Source organism: Jaculus jaculus, chromosome 8 (assembly GCF_020740685.1).
Source record: "Jaculus jaculus isolate mJacJac1 chromosome 8, mJacJac1.mat.Y.cur, whole genome shotgun sequence".
In the NCBI taxonomy this organism is placed as follows: Eukaryota; Metazoa; Chordata; class Mammalia; order Rodentia; family Dipodidae; genus Jaculus; species Jaculus jaculus.
Window position 1 is genome coordinate 63,326,653 of NC_059109.1, and position 22,767 is coordinate 63,349,419.

The 22,767-nt window shown below is 37.2% G+C and overlaps 1 protein-coding gene across 1 annotated transcript in view; it reads left to right on the forward strand.

The window, feature by feature from the left end:
• Atp8b4 (ATPase phospholipid transporting 8B4 (putative)) overlaps window positions 1–22,767 on the forward strand; it is a 310,406-nt gene that overhangs the window by 154,487 nt on the left and 133,152 nt on the right. The window contains 2 exon segments of the mRNA XM_045157629.1: window positions 1,425–1,633; window positions 11,798–11,841. Coding sequence (XP_045013564.1) covers window positions 1,425–1,633; window positions 11,798–11,841 — 253 coding nt within the window.

Here is a 22,767-nt window from a genome sequence, read left to right on the forward strand (position 1 = left end):
GTAAGATGATACAATGCCTAAATGATGACTTGAAGTATGGCAAATGACTTAGGCATTATGATGCAGCATAAGGCTACCATGGAGGGGTCATGTGGTCATGAGCACTCTGGTGGATCTTGTAACTAGGATAGCTGCTATGTGAACAAGCAGGCAGTACATACAGCATAGATATCTCAGGTGGGGTGAAACTTTATTACGACACTCAGAACAGTGTATAAGTTAAAACATGAATTTTTATTTCTGGAACTTTCCATTTAATATTTTTGGGCACAGCTAACTGTGGGTGACTGAAACTGTACAAGTGTAATATCAAATAAAAGGAATTACTATCTAATCTTATTGTTAAGGCCAGGTTTGCATTGGCTTTATCCAATGCCTGAATTTTAGTCTTGGCTCTAAGGATAAATTTTTGAGTCTTTGGGGTTAGCCTCTCAAGTCTTAGTGCTACTAGAGGGCCAGGATTTATTCATCCAACACTGGTTGACTGTATATGACAAGTAAGACACTGCCTCTGGCTTGTTTCAAGTCCTAACATTTTTTGAGTGAAAGTATGGAAATAAGGAACTAAAAGAGCTGAATCACATCAGTAAGCATGGAACCTACAAAAGGGAAGGGAGAGAGAGTAAAATTGACTTAAAATATGAATATTAAGTATATAATATTTCTGTCATATGATTCTATATAGTCATGGTGTGATTTTAGTTTAGGATAAAGGCGTTGCCCTTCGGTGAGACATGCCCTGGCCTTAAACTGTGCTGAGAGGGTGTGCAGAAGTTCCATGTGTTTCCACAACTTGAACTATAGAACTTAATACTGAGGGAAGACTTGGGTATTATCTAATTCAGCATTCTCCATTCACAGATAAGAAAATCAAGGCTTAGTTTCCATAAGAGCAGAAGTAAAATATTGGCCTTTGCTATTATCATTCCTACTTTATGCTCTTCCAAATATCCTTTTTAATATAAAAAGAAATGAACTGAAATTCAATGCATAAAGACAGGAATCTCAAACAAAGATAAACCAACTAGAAAAATATCTGTGTACAAGTAATTATAAGCCTGAAAAATCAGACTTGAGGATGTAGCTCAGAGGCTAGAGTAGCTGCCTGCACACAAGGCTCCAGGTCTGATTCCTAGCAGGGCAAACAAACATGGAAAATAAAAATAATCACAAAACTTTAGAATTTAATTACATATCTGACAACGTGAACCAAATTTATTTTAAATTTAAATTTGGTGTGGCAAGGACATGACTTAAAAGCCAGAGTTGGCAAACAGATTTCTTAGTTGGAAAATCCACTTTTCCCCTCTAAATGCTGTAGACCTTGAGAGATTTTCTACTTTGGCAGAGACTTATATTTTCTAAAGTTGATGGAGTATTTATTTGTCTTTTTCTCTTTTTTTCTCCATTTTAATGGACCACAGTGTGGAAGTAATTCGTCTGGGTCACAGTTATTTTATCAACTGGGATCAGAAGATGTATTACTCTGGGAAAGCAACACCTGCTGAGGCTCGGACAACCACACTTAATGAGGAGCTAGGCCAGATTGAATATATTTTCTCTGACAAAACAGGAACCCTCACTCAAAACATCATGAGTTTTAAAAAATGTTCCATTAATGGGAGAATCTATGGTAAGAGAAACAGGTCCTTTATCTTAATGTTATTGAATGTTATTCAAATAAATAAGCAGTATTGTTTTTACAATAACACCTTCCCCAAACCATCACGGCTTTTTGTTCAAACCATTTGTACTTGGGAGGGAGGGAGGAAGAAAGAAAAAGAGAGAGAGGGAGAGAGAGAGAGACAGAGAGAAATAAATGAATGAATGGGTGCTCCAGAGTGTCTTGCCATTGCTAACAAACTCCAGATGCATCATTTTATGCCTGATATTAAATGGGTACTGGGGAATCAAACACAGGCTGGTAGGTATTACAAGTAAGCACCTTTAACTGCTGAGCTATCTTTCTAGCCCATCATGGCCTTCTTTTTCTTTTTTTCTTTTTCCTTTTTTTTTTTTTTGTTGTTTTTTTTTGTTTTTTTGTTTTTCAAGGTAGGGTCTCACTCTGGCACTGGCTGACCTGCAATTCACTATGGAGTCTCAGGGTGGCCTCCAACTCAAGATGATCCTCCTACCTCTGCCTCCTGAGTGCTGGGATTAAAGGCATGCACCACCATGTCCAGCCATCACAGCTTTATTACTAAGTAGTGGCATAGTACTTGACATGTAATGAACACTCATTATTACTAATGCATTTTGAATAATTTAGATGAAATTGTAATTCATAGACAGAGAAGGCTTAGAAATTATTCGCTCCAGAGGTCCTCTCTTGTTACTTAGCTGTGTGATCATGCTCTGTGTGCTCCAAACACCAAGTTCCCTGGGAAGATGACATCTGGGCAGGCTGATTTATCTTCATAACCATAGTATTTCATGATCTCTTTCTGTTGGCTCTGGGATTGAGGTTATTAAAAATATGTGTGATGGCATGCACCTTTAATCCCAGCACTCAGGAGGCAGAGGTAGGAGGATTGCCATGAGTTTGAGGCCACCCTGAGACTCCATAGTGAATTCCAGGTCAGCCTGGGCTAGAGTGAGACCCTACCTCAAACCCCCCCCCCAAAAAAAATGTGTGAGAATTGAGTATTTATTCTCTGAATTTTCTAGGGCTATCTCAATTGCCTAGAAAAGGTCTTTCATCAATCTAAGTTTCCCCTTGTCTGCCTTTGTATGGATAAAAATTCTGTATTTGGCTTTTCAAACCTTTTTTATACACCTTTTCTTTTCACCTGATGTTAGCAGTCAGCAAACAGTATCTTCTGCAAAGATCATGGAGAGATGACTCAGTGAATAAAGTGCTTGTTATGCAAGTACGAGTACCTAAGTTTGGACCCTTAGAACCCAGTTAAATCCAGGCATGGTAGTGCATATCTATTAACCCAGTATCTAAGAGATAGAGATGGGAATCTCCTGGAAGCTAGTGGGCCAGTTAGCCTGGCAAACAGAGTGGTGAACAACAAAAGACAATGTAACAACCAAGGTGGAAGGTTAGGGCCAATACCTGACTTTTTCTCCAACCTCTACATGCATGCAATGGTACACTTGCATGTGCAAATGCATGTGCACACATTCTTTGACATTATTTTCAAAGACTTAAAACTTTTCCCTTGGGCTTGAGAAATGGCTTAGCAATTAAGGTGCTTGCTTGTGAAGCCTAATGATCCAGGTTCAATTCCCCAGAACTCATATAAGCCAGATTCACATGGTGATAAATGTGTCTAGAGTTCCTTTGCATGGCTAGAGGCCCTGGTGTGCCCATTCTGTCTTTCTCTCTCATAAATAAATGAATAAAAATATCTGGGAGGGAGGGAATTAACATGGGATATTTTTTTATAATCATGGAAAATGCTAATAAAAATTTAAAAAAAAATAGCTGGACATGGTGGCACATGCCATTAGTCCCAGCACTTGGGAGGCAGAGGTAGAAGGATCACTGTGACTTCAAGGCCACCCTGAGACTACATGGCAAATTCCATGTCAGCCTTGGCTAGAGTGAGACCCTACCTCGAAAAAACAAAAATAAATGAATAAAAATAAAAAAATTTTCTTAACCAAAATAGTGGTTAGATAGGACAATTTTAGAATAATAATGGATAGTTTGAGCTTCAGGAATCTTTTTGGTTCTTTTCCTCATGGTGATATAGTAATACCATTTATAAGAAGCAATCTCACATTATTAGACATGGGGACCAAGATTCATTTGTAGAAATGCTTATTACAGCCTATTTTTAGAAAAGACTCCTTCACATTTATAGGTATTTATCTTAAGATCTTCATAAGTCTCCAAATCTAAAAAATTCCATGACAGTTTCTAATGCCCCTCATAAAATGTAGGAAAGTGGGACTGAGGAGATGGCTCAGCTGTTAAAGGCATTTTCCTATAAAGCCTGCCAGCTTGAGTTCAATTCCTCAGCCATCCACATAAGGCCAGATGCACATTCATTTTCAGTGGCAAGAGAACCTGGTGCATGCTGTGTCTACCTGATGCCCCTCACACATGCAAATAAATAAACAAAAATTAAAATTAAAAAGAAAATAACTGAACAATTTAAATCATCTCTTTAGGACTCTAAATTATATGCTACTATAATATATAATGCATTCATGTTGTCATGAAATATGTTACTAAAAATAATCCCAGAATATTCAGAGTCCCTTTTGGGGGGTATTAAGTTGGGCTTTTTTCTTTTTTTTTTTTTTAATCATAAATCTGGGTCTTGACAACATTTGAGATTCTACTCTGATCTAAAGCTTCTGTTTTCTGAATCAGAACTATTAACTTATCAGGCTTTAATTTTTCTTTATCCCTAACCCTTTATAAATGGGCTTTGTTTGGAGGAGGATTTAACACAAAGACAGAGTTGTTTTTCTTGTTTTCATCATCTCTTATGTATAGAATTGTGTCATCTGAAAATAAGGAGACTTTAATTTCCTCCTTTTTAAATTTTAATTTTATTTATTTATTTGAAAGACAGAGAGAGAGAAGCAGAAGGGAAAGAGAGAGAGAGAAAAAAAAAATGGGCACACACACTGCAAATGAACTCCATACGCATGCTCCACCCTGTGCATCTGGCTTAAGTGGGTATTGGGGAATTGAACCTGGGTTCTTTGGCTTCCCAGCAAGCACCTTAACAGCTAAGCCATTTCTCCAGCCCTCTCATCCCTCTTTACTTGTATGTCTTTGATTTCCTTCTTTTGTCTTATTTCTCTTTTAAGACTTTCAGGACTATTTTGAATAGGAGTGGAGAGAGTGGACCCTCTTGTATTGTTCCTGATCTTAGTTGGGACAGTTCAAGTTCTCCATTTAGAATGATGCTGAATATAAGCTTTACATTTTATTTGCAAGTATATACATACATACATACATATATATATATATATATATACACATATATATATACATATATATGTATATATATATACATATATATATACATATATATATGTGTGTATGTGTGTATATGTGTATATATATATCTAATCTATATCTATATCTATAACTATATCTATATCTACATATATATATATGGTGAAGGAGAGAGAGAGCGGGGGGAGAGAGAGGGGGGGGAGATTGAGGGAGGGAGGGAGAGAAAATGAATTAGTATGGGCATAGCAGGGCCTCTAGCCACTGCTAACGAGGACATGCATCTGGCTTATGTGGGTGCTTGAGAATTGAACACAGGTTGTTAGGCTTTGAAGGCAAACACCTTAACCACTGAGCAATCTCACCAACTTTGAGAATAAATCTGTATAATATTTAGATATGTTCCATACATAGTCTATCCAGGATGTTTATGACAAAGGTGTGCTGGATTTTGTTTAAGCCCTTGCATACATAATCAATTGATATGGTCATGTTATTTCTGTCCTTGAGTCCATTTGTATGATCTATTACATTTGTTGGTTTTATATGTTGAACCATCCAGGGATGGTTCTGCGGAATGAAATCCACTTGATCATGGTGTGTGATATTCTTGATGTGTCCTTGATTTTGGTTTGCAAGTATTTTATTGATTTTTTTTTAATCTATGTTTACCAGAAAGATTGGTTTATTGTTTTATTTTTTCTGTTGTATCTTTATCTGATTTTTGTATTGGAGTAATACTGGCTTCATAAAGAGTTTGGAAAGCACTCCTCTTTTTCTACTCTATGGAATAATTTGAAAAGCATTGACTTTAGCTCTTTAAAAGGCTGATAGAGTTCTATAGAGAATCCATGTGGACATTGGCTTATTTTAGCTCAGAAAATTTTCTTTAATTATTGTTTCAATCTTGTTGCTTGTTATAGATCTGATTAAATTATTTATCTCATATTTTTTTATATTTCATAGGCCATATGAATCTAAACATTTACCTACTTCTAAGTTATCTAATCTAAATTGAAACTATCAAATTTGGTAGAACATAGATGGGATGGTTTATAATGTTTGTCAACTTGACAGGATTTATAATCCCTTAGCAAAGGAGCCCTTGACAATTTGAGGGATTATTTAGATAAGGTTATCCTCTAGGTTTGCCTATGAAATATTATCTTAATTAGGGTAGTTGATGTAGGAGAAGTCACTTTAACTATAAGTGGCACCACTGCATAGGCAGTGGTCCCAGGCTGGATAAAAAGAAGAAAGTGAGTTAAGTATTGACACTCTCTGCTTCTTCACTGTGGACTGCATGTTTCCAGCTGTCTCAAGCGCCTGATGTTTTCCTTACCATACTGGACAATAATTTTGAAATGTAAACCATAATAAATTCTTCATCTGATTTTTCAACTGACTTTTTTGGTCAGGTATTTTGTCCCAGTGGTAAGACTGTACTATTACAATAGGAATTATGTTGTAATGCCCCTTTTCATTTCCAGTTTAATTTGAGTTCTTTCTCCCTTTTAGCTTTGGCTAAGTTTTTTTTTTTTATCTTTTCACAATTTTTATTAACATTTTCCATGATTATAAAAATTATCCCATGGTAATACCCACCCCCTCCCACACTTTCCCCTTTGAAATTCCATTCCCTATCATATTACCTCCCCATTGGCTAAGGTTTTTGTCAATTTTGTTTATCTTTTCACATAACTATCTGATTCCTTTTTTCATTTATGTTTCATTAATTACTGTCTTGATTTATTTATTTCTTCCCATCTTCCTGGGTTTGCTTTGTTTTAATTCTTTCAAGGTCTTAAGGTACATCATTAAGTTATATATTTGAAGGAGAGAGAGAGAGAGAGAGAGACTAAGAGAGAGGGATAGAAAGAGCATGTGAGAATGGCATGGCCTCCTGCCACTGCAAACAAACTCCAGACACGTGCCACCTTGTGCATCTGACTTTATGTGGTATTGGGGAATTAAATTTAGGCCATCAGGGTTTGTATTAGCATGCATCTTTAACCATTGCACTAACTCTCCTGTCCCTCTAATTTGTAATGTAGAGACTCAGGGCTGCAGATATCCCTCATAGGACTACCTTCATTGTGTGCCATAGATTTTGGTATGCTCTATTTTCATTTTCATTATTTAGGATTGTTTTGATTTTCTTCCTTGATTGCTTCAATGATCCATTCATCACCCCATGCATTTATGTATTTCTTATCATTTTCTTGCTATTATTTCTAGCTTCATTCCTTTGTAGTTGGATAGAATATAAGAACTTATTTCAATTTTCCTGTATATGTTGGTTCTTGCTTGTGTTATAATATGAGATATATTTCAGAGAAATGGCTTTTGAGAAGAGTGTGTGCTTTATAGTGTTGTGGTGGAATATTCTGTAAATTTATGTTTGATTCATTTGGTTTGTTGGTGAGAATGGGGCATAAAAATTGTCCACTATGAGTGTGTTGGGTTACTCTTTTACTTTATAGCTAGTAGAATTTATTTTATAAAATTAGTTGTCTCTGTGTTTGGTGAATATATGTTTAGAATTCTAATGTCCTTGATAGAGTATTCCCTAAATCAGTATGAAGTGACCTTCTTTATATCTTCTTAAAATTTTTTGTTTGAAGTCTTTTTTTTTTTTCCAGATACTAAAATAGTGTCACTTGCTTTTCCCTGGTAGAATTTGCTTAACATATTTTTTCCAGTCTTTTACCCTAGCATAGTGTATATCTTTCATGGTAAGACATGTTTCTTAGAGTCTACAAAAAGATAGATCCTGTTTTCTGATTCAATCTGCTAGTTTGTGGGGTTTTTTTTTTTTTTTTTTTTTTTTTTTTCGTTTTTTGAGGTAAGGTCTCGCTCTAGCCCAGGCTGACTTGGAATTTACTATGTAGTCTCAGGCTGGCCTCGAACTCATGGCAATCCTCCTACCTCTGCCTCCTGAGTGCTGGGATTAAAGGCGTGTGCGACCACACGTGGCCCTAGTTTGTATTTTTGATTGAGGACCTGAGACCCTTATTTTTATGGCTATTATTGAAGTGTGTGTATTGACCCAGTCTATCTAGAACTCAAGCATGGTGGCTGGCAGTAGGCAGGCTCCAGCATCAGGCCTGCCTACCTGTCCCATGCAGGCGGGTGTCTTTTAAGTCTACTTTAGAGTTGTACTCTCAGCAGGTTCTGGGTTTCTGCTTTGGTGCATTTTGAGTATCCTCAGTGTCTGTCTCCATGACACTGGCCCTGCTTGACATGCTCATCATTGCAGCAGCACTCTTACTCATCTCACCCGTTCCTCTGTGGTTTCACCCTGGCTGATATGTAAGGGGTGATTTATTTCCTTAGACATCACTGCCCTTTGAAAAAGAAAAACAGATTCCCCAACAGGTAATGAGGTCAGCATAGGTTCAATGGGATAAGCATTATTAATTAAGAGAGATTTTGATGGGTGTAGCCTCTCTTTTGGCTAAGGACTAGTGGAAGCTTGTAATTGGAGTCCATGATCTTGGTCTGCATAGGATTCTGACTCGGTTCCTAGTTCCAGCTAAGGGTTCCTTTCCACTGAGTGGATCTCTTAGCCAATCAGAGAGCAATTGGTTAACAGGTGGGTGCTACTATTGCACAGGCATGCCCATCATTTCTTTGTTATGAAGACATTTAGTGTTATAGCATTTCCCCTTAGAACTGCCTTTATTGTGTCTCATAAGTTTTGGTATGTTGTAGTTTCATTATTGTTCAGTTCAAGAAATTTTACAATTTATTTTTTTATTTCTTTCAAGACCCATTCATTGTTCAATAGCATGTTATTCATCCCCTGGGAGTTGGTGTGATTTCTGTTTTTTTTTTTCTTTTGAGTTTCTAGCTTTAAAGCATTATTGCCTAATATGATTCAGGCAGTTACATCAATTTTCCTACATTTATGGAGGTATGCTTTATGCACTGATATATGATCTATTTTGGAGAAGGTTCTGTGGGCTGTTGAGAATAATGTGTATTCTGTAGAATTGGAGTGGAATGTTCTGTAGATGTCTGTTAGGTGTAATTGACCTATGGCATTATTAAGACCTAGTATTTCCCTGCTGATTTTCTGCTTGGATGATCTATATATTGATGATATTGGTGAATTGAAGTTACCCCATCCTGATGGTATTGGGAACAACCAACCTCAAGAGCCTACAAAAGGACGAACATAATAACCAAAACTAGAGTGGGCATGGAAAAGTTCAAAGCACCAAGCCCCTTTAGCTCTCCAGAATGGCAGTGATTGAATAAAACCTCACAGTTATTAATGGACAATTCACTCATCAAATGACATAAGTTAGCAAGGTGCATCAGGAAAATGGACCTTTCAATCTTGTGCCTTCAAGAAATCTACCTTGCCATTAAAGACACCTTCTCAAGGTGAAGAAATGGAAAATGATTTTTCAAGCAAATGGGAATAAGTGTCTATAGTATTATTTGACAAAATAGACTTTAAACCAAAAGTAATTAAAAAGGACAAAGAAGGACACTTTTTACTCATCAAGAGAATGATCCAACAAGAGGACATTATAATAGTAAATACATACACATCAAACACAGGTGTACCACATTTTATAAGGAAAATTAACTTGATAACAAATTAGAAATAAATCCCAATATCAAAGTCCTCCTTTTCACATGGAATACTGTCTGTAACAATAATTACAGACAGTAACTAGATAGACCCAGTATGTAAATAGTATGATAGTATACTGCAAAACAATTACCTCTTAAGTGCTAGTTATTTTAGAAATGACTTTAAGTATAGATAAAAAGGAAAAATCACTATAAGACGAATGACTAGTATTGGGATGATATAGAGAAAACAGAGGAGAGGAATCTAAGTAGAAGGAGGGACTATAGGAGCAGAAATTAAAAAACAATATATGGGGAATGATGAAAGAATTTTGGCTAAAGGTAGAATGAAGTGAGAAAAGTAAAGATGTACTCTTAGATAATGCACCACCTCTCAGAAGGCTGAGGTTCATACATGGCAAGCCAGATCAGCCTATGTTTTGGGGGACAGAAAAATGGAAAGAGGAAAGAGGAGTAAAAAAGAAGAAAACAGAACAAAAACATCCTCACTCCAAATATAAAACAAAAAAATATATTAGTGAATAGGGAGCAAGAGCAGAGTGTGGCAGGGCTGGCCTGCTAAAATGACACTGCGTGTTAAAGACAAAGAGTAAGTGTAGATGGAGAGAGAGCACAGTAAAAACAAATACAATTTGAAGTTAAAACTATGAAATTTTATTTATTCCTTACCTTCACTATTTCTTTCTTATGGCCCATGTCATCTTGAACTTCACCTGCCAAAACAAACATTTAAAATAAAAAAAAGAAATAGATACCACATTTGCACATTTAGTTTTAAGGGATGCCCAACTACTTATGTTCGTCTGGAGTCACTTGGGTTCTTTATCCAGGTCTTAGAGGCTGCCTCCTTTTCTGGGACTTCCCAGAGGAAGGACATTTTCTTTTTCTCTTCCGTGTCTTCCTTTGGATTTCAGGTTACTGATGCTGTCCAGTTCTGTGGACAGTGTTTCAGAGGTGGGGTGTCAGATTCAGCTACTCTTCTGTGAATTCCATCACTGGTCTGCTTGGAATACTGGCCCCACCCTGAGCATCTCTTATAATGTCTCAAGTGTTGGTGGGAGTCTGTGTGTAAGTTTCTGGTGTGTGTGCTGGTTCCCACCAGGGTTGCAGCACTCTGAATGCTGTGCAGCTCTGAGTTAAAGTTTCTTTTCTCCAGCCTCACAGTATTCTGTCAGATTTCAGCATCCAGTCCTGTGCCACTTGGTATGAGTTTTCTGCATGCGGTTCACTGAGGTTCATGGGCTGCTCAGCTGCTGCCACAGTTGAAGTCTTTTTAAAGTGGTATTTCACCTTTGCTCTGTCAATTGCCAGTGCTCAGTACCCAGCACCAAGGCCAGAGGCCTCTCTGCCATTACTACTGTGACCCTGGGCATGGCCTTTTTCCAGCTGTTTAGAGTGTCTGTTGATTTTTTGATAGTTGTTTTTCAGTTTTATGTTTGTTTCCTGGATACTCTGACTGACTTTGGCTGAGTATTGTAAACTATCTTAGATCTCTATTCATTTCTTTTCTAATATATCTCTAAAAGCACTTACTTAAAAACTATACACCAGCTGGAGCATGGTGGCACACACCTTTAATCCCAGCACTCGGGAGGCAGAGGTAGGAGGATCACCATGAGTTCAAGGCCATTCTGAGACTACATAGTGAATTCCAGGTCAGTCTGAGCTAGAGTGTAACCTTACTTTGAAAAACAAAACAAAACAACAACAACAACAAAAAACAAAAGAAAATGAAAAAAAAAGCTGCATACCAAGAATAAAAGTTGTAATTGAAGTTACTTACACATATCTGGCTACGTTTTCTGCAAATTAAAAGCACTAACATTGTTTAATGCTTACATAGTAACTGGACCTTACTATTAATAGATGGTATATGGCTTCAAGAAAGACAGAAAATATACATTAACTCAGCTCTATCCTTGATAAGAATTATGGCTAAGATATCATTTTGGATTCCTTATCAGTAGGGCTAATATGGAAGCCAAAGATTTTCCATGAAGGCATCTAAGACAATGTAGTAAAATAATGAAAAACTCTAGAGAAAAATCTTGCCATCTTAATTTTGCATTTCATTTTCATGCCCAATTAAGTTTAGTTTTAACTCAGATGTAAGTATTTATCTGCATTAATTACCATATCTAGGGGTACAAACACTCTACTTATTTTTGAATTTATATTATATTAAGAAATAAGCATCCCTTAAAACTAAATGTGTAAATGTGGTATCTATTTCTTTTTTTTTATTTTAAATGTTTGTTTTGGCAGGTGAAGTTCAAGATGACATGGGCCATAAGAAAGAAATAGTGAAGGTAGGGAATAAATAAAATTTCATAGTTTTAACTTCAAATTGTATATGCTTTTAATATACGATATACTCTTAGAGGCCTGATTTACACTATGACCAGATAAAATACTTAATGTATAAAAAGAAATAAATTCACTAAGTTCAACATTCTTTCTCTCCCAGATTCCCCAGAGTTCCTAGATCTTTAGAGATATTCTCCATAGGCAAGGAACTATATTTCTCCATTTTTACTTATTTGTTAGTGCAATAACATACAGTACTTCAACTTTTTCAACATAATATCTTGGAATCTTTCTGTATGAATTTGTAAAAAGTACTTATTCTTTTTATTTGAATGATATTCAATGATAATGATACTGATGTTCTATAATTCATGCAATGAAACATTAATGGGCAATTAAAATGCTTCTAATAGTTGGCTAGTAAAGAAAACTCAGAGCCTGAGTATGTTGGTGCATGCCTTTAATCCCAGCTCTTAGGAGACAGAGGTAAAAGGATCACTGAGAGTTCGAGGCCACCCTGAGACTACCTAGTGAATTCCAGGCCAGCCTGAGCTAGAGACCAACCTTGAAAAAACAAAATAAAACAAAACTCAGGGAAAATTGGCTATATATACCGTTCCATATGTTAGAAATTTATATATAATCCACTTCAAGTAATAGAATTATTAAATAAAAATATGTGTGCATTTGTACATTCATAAGTATGACAAAGTGCCTTCTAAAATTTATAACAATTTAGTGGATCATATCCTTAGGGAACATTTTATTTCTTTCTTTCCAATTTGGATGACTTTTATTTCTTTTTATTATATGATTTCTCTGGTTAGGACTTTTACTAGAAATTGTGGTAATCAGTAGTGATTAGTGTAAGTATTGCTCCTGATTTTTGAGGAAAGATGAGATTTTTGCTTCTGAGTACAATGTGATCTGAGGGTTTTTAACCTATCACTTTTATATATTGAGATATTTTCCTTCTATTCTTCTTGTCTTTGTTATAAAATGGAAACAATTTTTTCAAATGTTTTATCTGAATCTATTGAGATAATCATGGGCTTAACATGATATTTCACATTGATTGATTTTAATATCTTGGATCCACCTTGCATCCCAGGAATAAATCCCAAATATAAGAACCTTGTAGGTATTTTCAACCTGTGACCAATAGGTCACATGCATCCCAGTGTGGTAGCTTGAATTTATGTCCCCCAGTAGCGTCAAATGTTTTATTAAAGCTTGTCACTTAGATTTATAACCTTCTGGCTGGAAGAGCTGTCACTGTGGGCAGATCCTGAGGTCCAGCCCTGAGGTGCTGTTACGGGGTGTGGATCTGAATTCCATCCTAAAGCATGCAGAGTGCTTGAGCTCTGCCAGGATTTTCCTGCTATTTGTGGCCAAAGTATGCTTGCTTTTGGTGGTGCTGGTGGTGGCCTTTTCTCTCTCGATGGATCTGGAAAAGGGGGGCAGCTTCTTCTACCATCAGGGAACTTTCCTTAGGTCTGTAAGCTTCAAATAAATCTCTTCCTCCCATAAACTGCATCTCATTTGGAGCTGACTATAGAAATTGGCACCAGAGGGTGGGTTTTTGATACATGATGAATCTGACCATGTGGATTTTGATCTTTTGGAACTTTTGTTTTGGAGGACTGGGAAACTGAAAATGCCTTTCAAAGGTATAGGCCAAGTTTGATAGATTATTTTGGTGAGAATTTAAAAATACTAAGTGCAGAAAAAATTGTATTTGGAGGCATTGCTTATGAACTTTCAAAGGGGAATGAAGGAATGCAGAGAACTTTGTTGGAACTGGGCTACTGGCATAAGGGTTGGCTGCACTCTGCTACCCATGCCCAGGGAGTTTGATCAAGGTTAAATTTGTAATGGAGTGGTGTAATTGGCTAAGGATATAGAACTAAGAGATATAAGATTTTAAATTGGAGAAATTCAAGAAAGTTTAAAATTTAGTCACAGAGACTGGGTTTAAGCTACTAAATCTGCTATTATCAAACACATTAGTAATCTTAAGGAAGATAGCCCAGCTACTTTACATTGTGAAAAGGATGCCTCAGGAATGATTGAATGGTATAAATGTAAACTCTTTTGAAAGGAGATGACTGAAAGTAAAGGACCTGCTCTTTGAGATCATGATTTATTTCCCCTGAGTTAACAACATGGCTGTGTACTTAACACCTGGAATTTGTTTCTGAAACATGAAAAATAGGTTATGAAGTATACACAGTTCCAGGATCTGCTACTGAGAAGAGGCATTTGGACAGGGTGTGATGGCCCTGATGAAGAGACCTATGAAGCTATTGGATGATGGATAATGGTTTGCATGGAGACCCAAAGATGTTTTGGATATTCCAGGATGCTGCAAGGACTGTCATAGAACACTGCTTGGTTGGAATGAAAGTTTTCCCTGACTACTCAGCCCAGCTGAAGGAGTGGAATTGGAAAACTTAGACTTGTCACTGGTTACCTGTTATGAATGTTGGACTTGTACTTCAAATGTTTGCCTAATGATTGTTGAGTTTGTATTAGTCCAGTCTTTGTAATGCCTTATATCAATGGAAATGTTTACTCTGTGCCATTATATATTGGGAGTATCTAAAGTGCTTGATTTACAGGACTCACAGTTAAGAGACAGTCTTAGACAGTAGATGAGAATTGTAACTTTGGAACAATAAGTTGGTAAAAACTATGGGGGCTTTTGTAGTTGGACTGAATACAATTCATAACTTGAGATGGTTATGAGTCTACTAGGGACCAGAGGTGGATTGTGGTAGTTTGAATTTATGTACCCCAATAGACTCAATTTTTTTTTTTTTTGAGGTAGGGTCTCACTCTGGCCCAGGCTGACCTGGAACTCACTATGTAGTCTCAGGGTGGCCTTGAACTCATGGTCATCCTCCTACCACTGCCTCCCAAGTGCTGGGATTAAAGGCATGTGCCACCACGCCCGGCTTATACTCAAATGTTTTAATAAAGCTTGTAGCTTAGATTTCTAGCCACTTGGCTGGAAGAGGTATTACTGTGGGCTGATCCTGGGGCCCAGCCCTAAGGTGTTACTGGGGGCGGATGTGAATTCCAGCCTGAGTGCTTGATCTCTGTCAGGGTTTTCCTGCTATTTGTGGCTGGGCTGTGTTTACTTTTGGTGCTGGTGGTAGCCTTTTCTCTCTGCATGGATCTGTAAAAAGGGGCCAACTTCTACCATCAATGGAACTTCCCTTGGATCTGTTTCAAATAAATCCCTTTCTCCCATAAACTGTATTGGGTTTGGAGGTTCATGCCAGCAGCATGGAGGTGACTATAACACCCAGGATAGCTATGAATGCAGCAGCCCAAGATATTTGTAGACAATAACATCATGTCACAATGTTAAAAGGTTGGTCACCCTGTATATGATTCAATTTGCTTGCATTTTGCTGAAGATTTTTGTGTTATATTCATTGGAGATGTTGGCTTGTTTTTCTTATCTTCTCATAGTATCTTTGGCTTTTTGTTAGGGTTGTGCTTCCTCATAGAGTTAATGAGCTAGAGTGGGGGTTCCATTTTGATATTTGGAGAGGTTTGAATAGAGTTAACATTAATCCTGCTTGAATAGCAAGCTATGTGAATCAACTTACATACAAAACTAGAACTATGAAGTCACATATGTGTAAAACAGAGACCAGACAGTATTTGACATTTTGAGTCTGGGTTACTTCACTTAGCAGGTCTCATTATTTCATTTTTCTTTACAGTTGAATAAGAATCCATTGTGTTTCTTACCACATCTTCATTATCCATCCATTAGTTGATGGGCATCTAGGCTGATTGAATAGAAGAGTGATGAACTTGGATGAGCAAGTATCTCTATAGTAAAGAGTCAAATTCTTAGGGGATATACCCAGGAGTAGTATAGCTAGGTCATATGGTAGTTTTAATTTTAGTTTTTTGAGAAGCCTCCACACTGACTTCCATAGTGGCTGCAACAGTTACACTCCTACTGACAGTGAACCAAGTGTTCCTCTTTCCCCACACCCTTGCCAACATTTTACTGTCATTTGAGTTTTTGATGGAAACTATTCTGACTGAGGTGAAATGGAATCTTGAATTTGCACTTCTTGATGACTAAATATATTGAACACTTCAAGAATATTTATTGGCCATTTGTATTTCTTCCTCTGAGAACTCTCAGATCCATAGCCCATTTTTTTTATTGGGTTGTTTGATGTTTTTATTGTTTAGTTCTTTTTAGATGTTTTTATATTCTAGATATTAATCCTCTATCAGATATATAGCTGGTGAAGATTTTCTCCTATTCTGTAGATTACCTCTTGACTCAATTGATGGTTACTTTATCTGTATAAAAGCATTTTGGTTTCTGAGGTCCTATTTGTTGATTGTTTGCCTTTTTGTTCTTAAGTAACCTGGCTCTTATTAACAAAGTCCTTCCCTACTCCTATATCTTGAAGTATTTTCTCCAGTTTTTTTTTAAACTCTAGTCATTTCAGAGTTACAGATCTTACATTAAGGTCCTTGATCCACTTAAAATTGATTTTTGTGAAGGGTGAGAGATAAGGGTCTAATTTTATTTTTCTAAATGAAGGTAGCTCATTTCCCTAGCACCACTTAATGACAATATCATCACTTTATCCAGCATGTAGTTTTGGCATCTTTGTCTAAAATCAGGCAGCTATAGTTAAATGGGCTTTATTTAGATCCTTTGTTCTCTTACAATGACTTACATGTATGTTCTTCTGCGGGTATCAAACTGTCTTTATTAAAATGTGTTGTAGGAACAGCATCAGTAGTATACTTTTGATCAATATCACTTTGACTATCTGTGATCTTTTGGGTTTCTGTGTGAATCTTGAGAGTGATTTTTCTATTTCTGTGAAGAACACTACTGCATGTTGATGGAGATTGCACTGAGTCTGTATATTGTTTTGGCGTGATGGTTATTTTCACATAGTACTTCTTCTAATCCATGAGCATGAGAAGTTTTTCTATAATTTAATGTCTTTCTTAATTCCTTTCCTTGGTGTTTTGAAATTTTTAATGCAGAGTTCTTTCATTTCCTTGATTAGGAACATTATAATATTTAATGTTTATTACTACTGTCTATATAAGACTGTTTCTCTGACTTCTCTCACAGCACATTTTTCATTGGCATATAAGATAGCTAGTGATTTTTTGTGTGTTAGTCTTGTATTCTGCCACTTTGCAGAAAGTATTTAGCAGTTTTATGAGTTTTTTGGTGGAGTCTTTAGGTTTTCTTGTATATCATCATACCATGTACAAATAAGGATACTTTGCCTTCTCCCTTTCCAAATTGTAACTCCTCTATTTACTTTCCTTGTCTTATCATTCTTGCTAAGATTTTAAGAAATGTGTTGAATAGGAATGGAGAGAATGGGCACCCTTGTTTTATTCCATATCTTACTGGAAATATTTTGGGGTCTTATCTGTTTAACATGATATTGGCCATATAGGATTGTTATATGTAGCCTTTAATATGTTGAGGTATATCTTCACTATACCTAGTCTCTCCAGTGTTTTTATTATGAAGGGATGTTGGATTTTATCAAAGGCCTTTTCTACATATTGAAATGATCATGTGTTTCTATACTTGTGCCTATTTATGTGATAAATTACATGTATTGATTTACATATTTTGGACCAACAATGCTCCTACATCATTGGAATAAAGCCAACTTAATTGAGGCAAAGGATCTTTTTAAAAAACATTTTTAAAATATTTTTATTTACTTATTTACAAGGAGAGAGAGAGAAAGAGAGAGGGAGATAGAGAGAAGACAGACAGACAAAAATGATGGGTGTGTCAGGGCCTCCAGCTTCTGAAAATGAACTCAGGATGCATGTGCCTCTTTGTGGGTACTCCCCAGAATTGAACCCAGATTGTTAGGTTTTACAAGCAAGTACCATAACTTTTGAACCACCTTTATAGCCCAAATGGTCTTTTTTCTTTAATTAATTAGTTTTGTACTCAGTGAATACAGTCAAGTTGGTACCATTGTTAGACTCCACCCTGTCCTTGCCCCTCCCCCTGGCCACTCCTTGTTGAGTTATATGGGTCATGCACTGTGGAGTTAGCCCTCAGTTATGGGTAGGAGGAAATGTCTCTGCATATCACGACCCAATGTGTGGCTCTGACATTCTTTTTGGCCCCTCTTCCATAAAATTTCCCTGAGCCATTTTGGGTTTACTTTGGGTCTGCTTCAGTGATGAGGTCTTGGGAGTCTCTGTGTGTCTGGATATCTGATTTGGTAGGAGTTGATTGTTCTCTGTGTTAATCTCCTTCACCCTTGTGCTGGTACAAGGTTCACCAAGGAAACAGCACCCTTGCTTGTTTCACCAATTATTGTTTGTTTCAGCTAAGGCCCATTTGAGGTATGATGGGGTGGTTCTCTCCTTAGAATCTGCATCTATCTGCAAAAAAGAAGCAGATTCTCCAATGGAGAGTAAGCAGAATACAAGATCAATGAACAAAGAAGAGTAGCCTTTCTATATGCAAATGACAAAGATACAGAGAAAGAAATAAGGGACATGGTCCCATTTTCAATAGCAACAAAACCAAAAAAGTAAATAAAATACCTTGGAATAACATTAACCAAGGAAGTGAAAGATCTATACAATGAAAACATAAAAACACTCAAAAAAGAAATTGAGGAGGACTTGAGAAAATGGAAAGACCTCCTATGCTCCTGGATAGACAGAATTAACATTGTGAAAATGGCAATCCTCCCAAAGGCAATATACAGATTTAATGCAATTCCAATTAAAATCCCAACATCGTTCTTCACAGAGATAGATAAAATGATCTCAAAATTTATATGGAAGGGCAGAGGCCTTGGATATCCAAACATCTCCTCAGCAAAAGAAATACCTCTGGAGGCATCACCATAACTGATCTAAAGCTATATTACAAAGCCATATTAATAAAAACAGCATGGTACAGGCATAAAAACAGGAGTATAGACCAATGGAATAGAATTGAGGACCCAGACTTTGGGTCAAGCAACTACAGTACTTGATATTTGACAAAGGCCCTATCAATATAGGCTAGAAAAAAGACAGTATCTTCAACAAATGGTGCTGGGAAAACTGGATAACCATATGCAGGAAATTGAAACTTGATCCACACATCTTGCCATGCACAACACTCAAGTCCAAATGGATCAAAGACCCCAGTATAAGATGGGAAACTCGGCTACTGCTGGAAGAAAATATAGAAGGAAATTTCTATGATATAGCAATGGAAAAAGACTTCCTGAGCAAATCCCAATAGCACAGGATCTTAAACAATCAACCAATGGGATCACATGAAGCTGAAGAGTTTCTTCACAGACAATCATACAATAAGCAAAGCCAATAGATTACTCACAGAATGGGAGAAAGTATTTGCTGAATATCCAACTGTCAGACGCCTAATCTCCAGAATCTACAAAGAGCTCAAAAATCTAAACAATAAAAAGTCAAACAACCCACTCACAAAATGGGGCAATGAGCTGGACAGGCAGTTCATAGAGAAAGAAATACACACTTGAGAAAATGTTCATCATCCATAATCATAAGGTAAATCCAAATTAAAACAACTATGAGATTCTACCTTACCCCAGTAAGGATAGCAAACATCAAAAAAACCCAGTGAAAATAAATGCTAATGAGGATGTGGAGAAATAGGAACCCTCATTCACTGTTGGTGGGAATGTAAGATGGTACAACCACTTTGGAAAGCAATATGGACGCTCCTAAAAAAGCTGACTATAGACTTACCAACAGACCCAGTTATTCCCTTACTGGGCATATATCCTAAAACCTTGAAGCCTCAGTCCAGAGAGATTTGCTCAATCATGTTTATAGCAGCTCAATTTGTAATCGCTAAGAGCTGGATTCAACCTAGATGTCCATCACTAGAAGAATGGATAACCAAGATGTGGTGTATCTACACAATGGAATTCTACACAGCAGTAAGAAAAAAATGATACAATGAAATTTGAAGAAAAATGATTGAACCTGGAACAGATCATTCTTAGTGAACTTACCCAATCACAGAAAGATAATTGCCACATAGTCTCACTGATCTACAGCACTTTACCTGAATCTACCCAAGGTGCTGACATACCCAGAAAGCATCCTGAGGACTGGACAATAGGGTGTGTGGGAGGGAGAGAGGGGAGGATAAGGGAGGGGATGGAGGACACAAATCTAGACCCAAATGGCAATGGTACCATAAAATTCTATATCCTAAAAGGCAGACCAAATTGTTGAACCTTTACCAGGCCCTTAGAGGGAACACCTGAGTCACAAGGCACTGGAGAGGGTACAATGAAGACTGACCTTAATCTTCTACAGCTTCTCTCTCTTTTCTCTCTCCTTTATATTATTATCTCTTTGTGGGCACTGACTTGTAACTCCCAGTACCAGCAGGTGGTTATCATCCACAATGAGCTTTTGATCAGAGAGACCTACAAGATTTCCTAAAACAATTAAAGATTTCTGTCAGAGTACTTGATGACCCACCAAAGGTAAGTGGTAAGACCCTGCTGCAGAAGACACCATATGTGGTTGAAATGTAACATGGAGTGACATGGCTGGAAGCTGGAAGACAGTCAGTCCCCAGACAGTCAGTGCATCTAGTGCCAGAAGTTGCTACATGGGCAACTAGAGGAAAATGACCAATATCTGTCCAAGCAACTCATGGTCTAACCTACTTAACAGCAACTAACCTGTTGTGATGCTCACACAAGTGCAATAGTGGCTCACAGCCATGGTGGGAAACCAGCTGCTCTTGATTTGGCTAACAAAATGGGACAGAGAAGTGTACAAGAAGTTCTCAGAGGAAGAAATACAAATGGCAAACACACACTTAAGAAAATGTTCATCATCCCTAACCATCAGGGAAATGCAAATTAAAACAACTATGAGATTCTACCTTACTTCAGTAAGGATAGCAAACATTAAAAAATCAAATGAAAACAAATTCTGGCAAGGATGCGGAGAAATAGAAACCCTCATTCATTGTTGGTGGGAATGAAAGATGGTGCAACCACTATGGAAAAGAATATGGAGACTACTAAAAAAGTTGGCTATAGAGTTACCAACAGACCCAGTTATTCTCCTACTGGGCATCTACCCCAAAAGCTCCACACCTCAGTTCAGACAGATTTGCTCAACCATGTTTATAGCTGCTCAATTCATAATAGCTAAGAGATGGAATCAACCCAGATGTCCATCATTAGATGAATGGATAACTAAAATGTGGTATATCTACATGATGGAATTCTACACAGCAGTTAGGAAAAGTGACACAGTGAAATTTGAAGAAAAATGGTCTAACTTGGAACAGATAATTCTCATTGAACTCACCCAATCACAGAAAGATAATCATCACATGGTCTCAGTCATCTGTGGCTCCTAACCTGAATCTGTCCAAGATGCTGACATACCTAATAAGCATCTTGAGGACTGGACAGTAGGGAGTTGGGGTTGGAGGGGAAGGTAAAGATGCAGAAGGGGGCAAAACTGGACCCAAATGGCAATGGTATCATAAAATTCTATATCCTAGAAGACAGACTAAATGGTTGAACTTTCATCAGGTTCTTAGAGGGAACACCTGAATCACAGGGCTCTGGAGAGGATATGATGAAGACTGACCTTAATCTTCTCCTGTTTCTCTTTCTCTTTCTCTCTCTCCCTCTCTCTCTCTCTCTCTCTCTCTCTCTCTCTCTCTCTCTCTCTCTCTTTTATATAACCTTTTTCTTCCTTCTTTTCCCTTGGTATTGGCCTGTAACTCCCAGTACCAGTATGCAGTTAACACTCGCAATGTGCTGTTGATCACATTCAATTTCTTACGTAGATCTCTCCAAATGTGTCCTCACCTTAAGACAATGTAGGTCCCAACTCACTGTCTGGATAACTCTTTTGCATCTTTAAGCTTCATTTTTGGTGTTAGTTGGTTGGGAATTTTTCGTTAATACCTATATTCTGGTACAATATTCCTGCTTCATCAGAGCATGTATCACATTGTATAGCCTGTCATCTTAGTTAATTTTCTCCTGCTAGAATGGATTGTATAGACTGAGAAAATTATATACAATAGAAGTTTGAATAGCTCTAATATCTGGGGACTCCAGTATAAGGGGGGATTATAGTGGGTACCTTCTTGCTGTATCCTAACATGGTAAAAGGGAGGTCAGATGCACAAACAGAAATATTGTTTCTGTTTGGAGCATCTTCATGATTAGTAAATCCATTACCATAGTAATGGCCTTTGCCCATTCATTATGGCAATGCCTACTGCCTAACCACCATTCTATGGTCTTGCCTTTTAATCTTGTTAAAATGACAATTAAATTCCAAAATTAATTTTGAAGGGGTCATACATACCATAGCAGTTATACTATTTAATTTGATAACTAATGAGGAAATTTGGGGTGTCTTTGAGAGAGTAATGGAGCAAAGCTTTCTCAGCTCTTGATTGGACTACAGTCTAGGAGTTCGAGTGGCAGATGCTCATGGGCACTCAAAGCTTCCACCAAGGCAGTGGCTTCTAGGTTCTTGTTCTATGAATTTTGTTGAATGAAATTTCTAGACTATGGAGGGTGAAGTTTTGCCATATTTTATGATAAATCTTAAGAGAAGGAAAGATGAAAGATGAAAGAGCACTTGCCCAGAGATAGGAAAGCTCACCTCAAGACCCTGATTAGATTGGGTCTTTTATGGACATTTACTAGATGGGAGCTGAGCTGGTCAGTCTAGTTCTCTAGTCATGTCAGATATCTAGGTGCTTCTTGCAAAGGGGTACTTTTCTTTTAGGAATGAAAGACATAAGGAAAAATCATATCCCCCCTTTCATTTCTGGTCTCTAGCAAAGTAGGGGCTACAAGAACTCCTTTAGGGAGAAAGAGTAAGGAAAAACCAGCTTT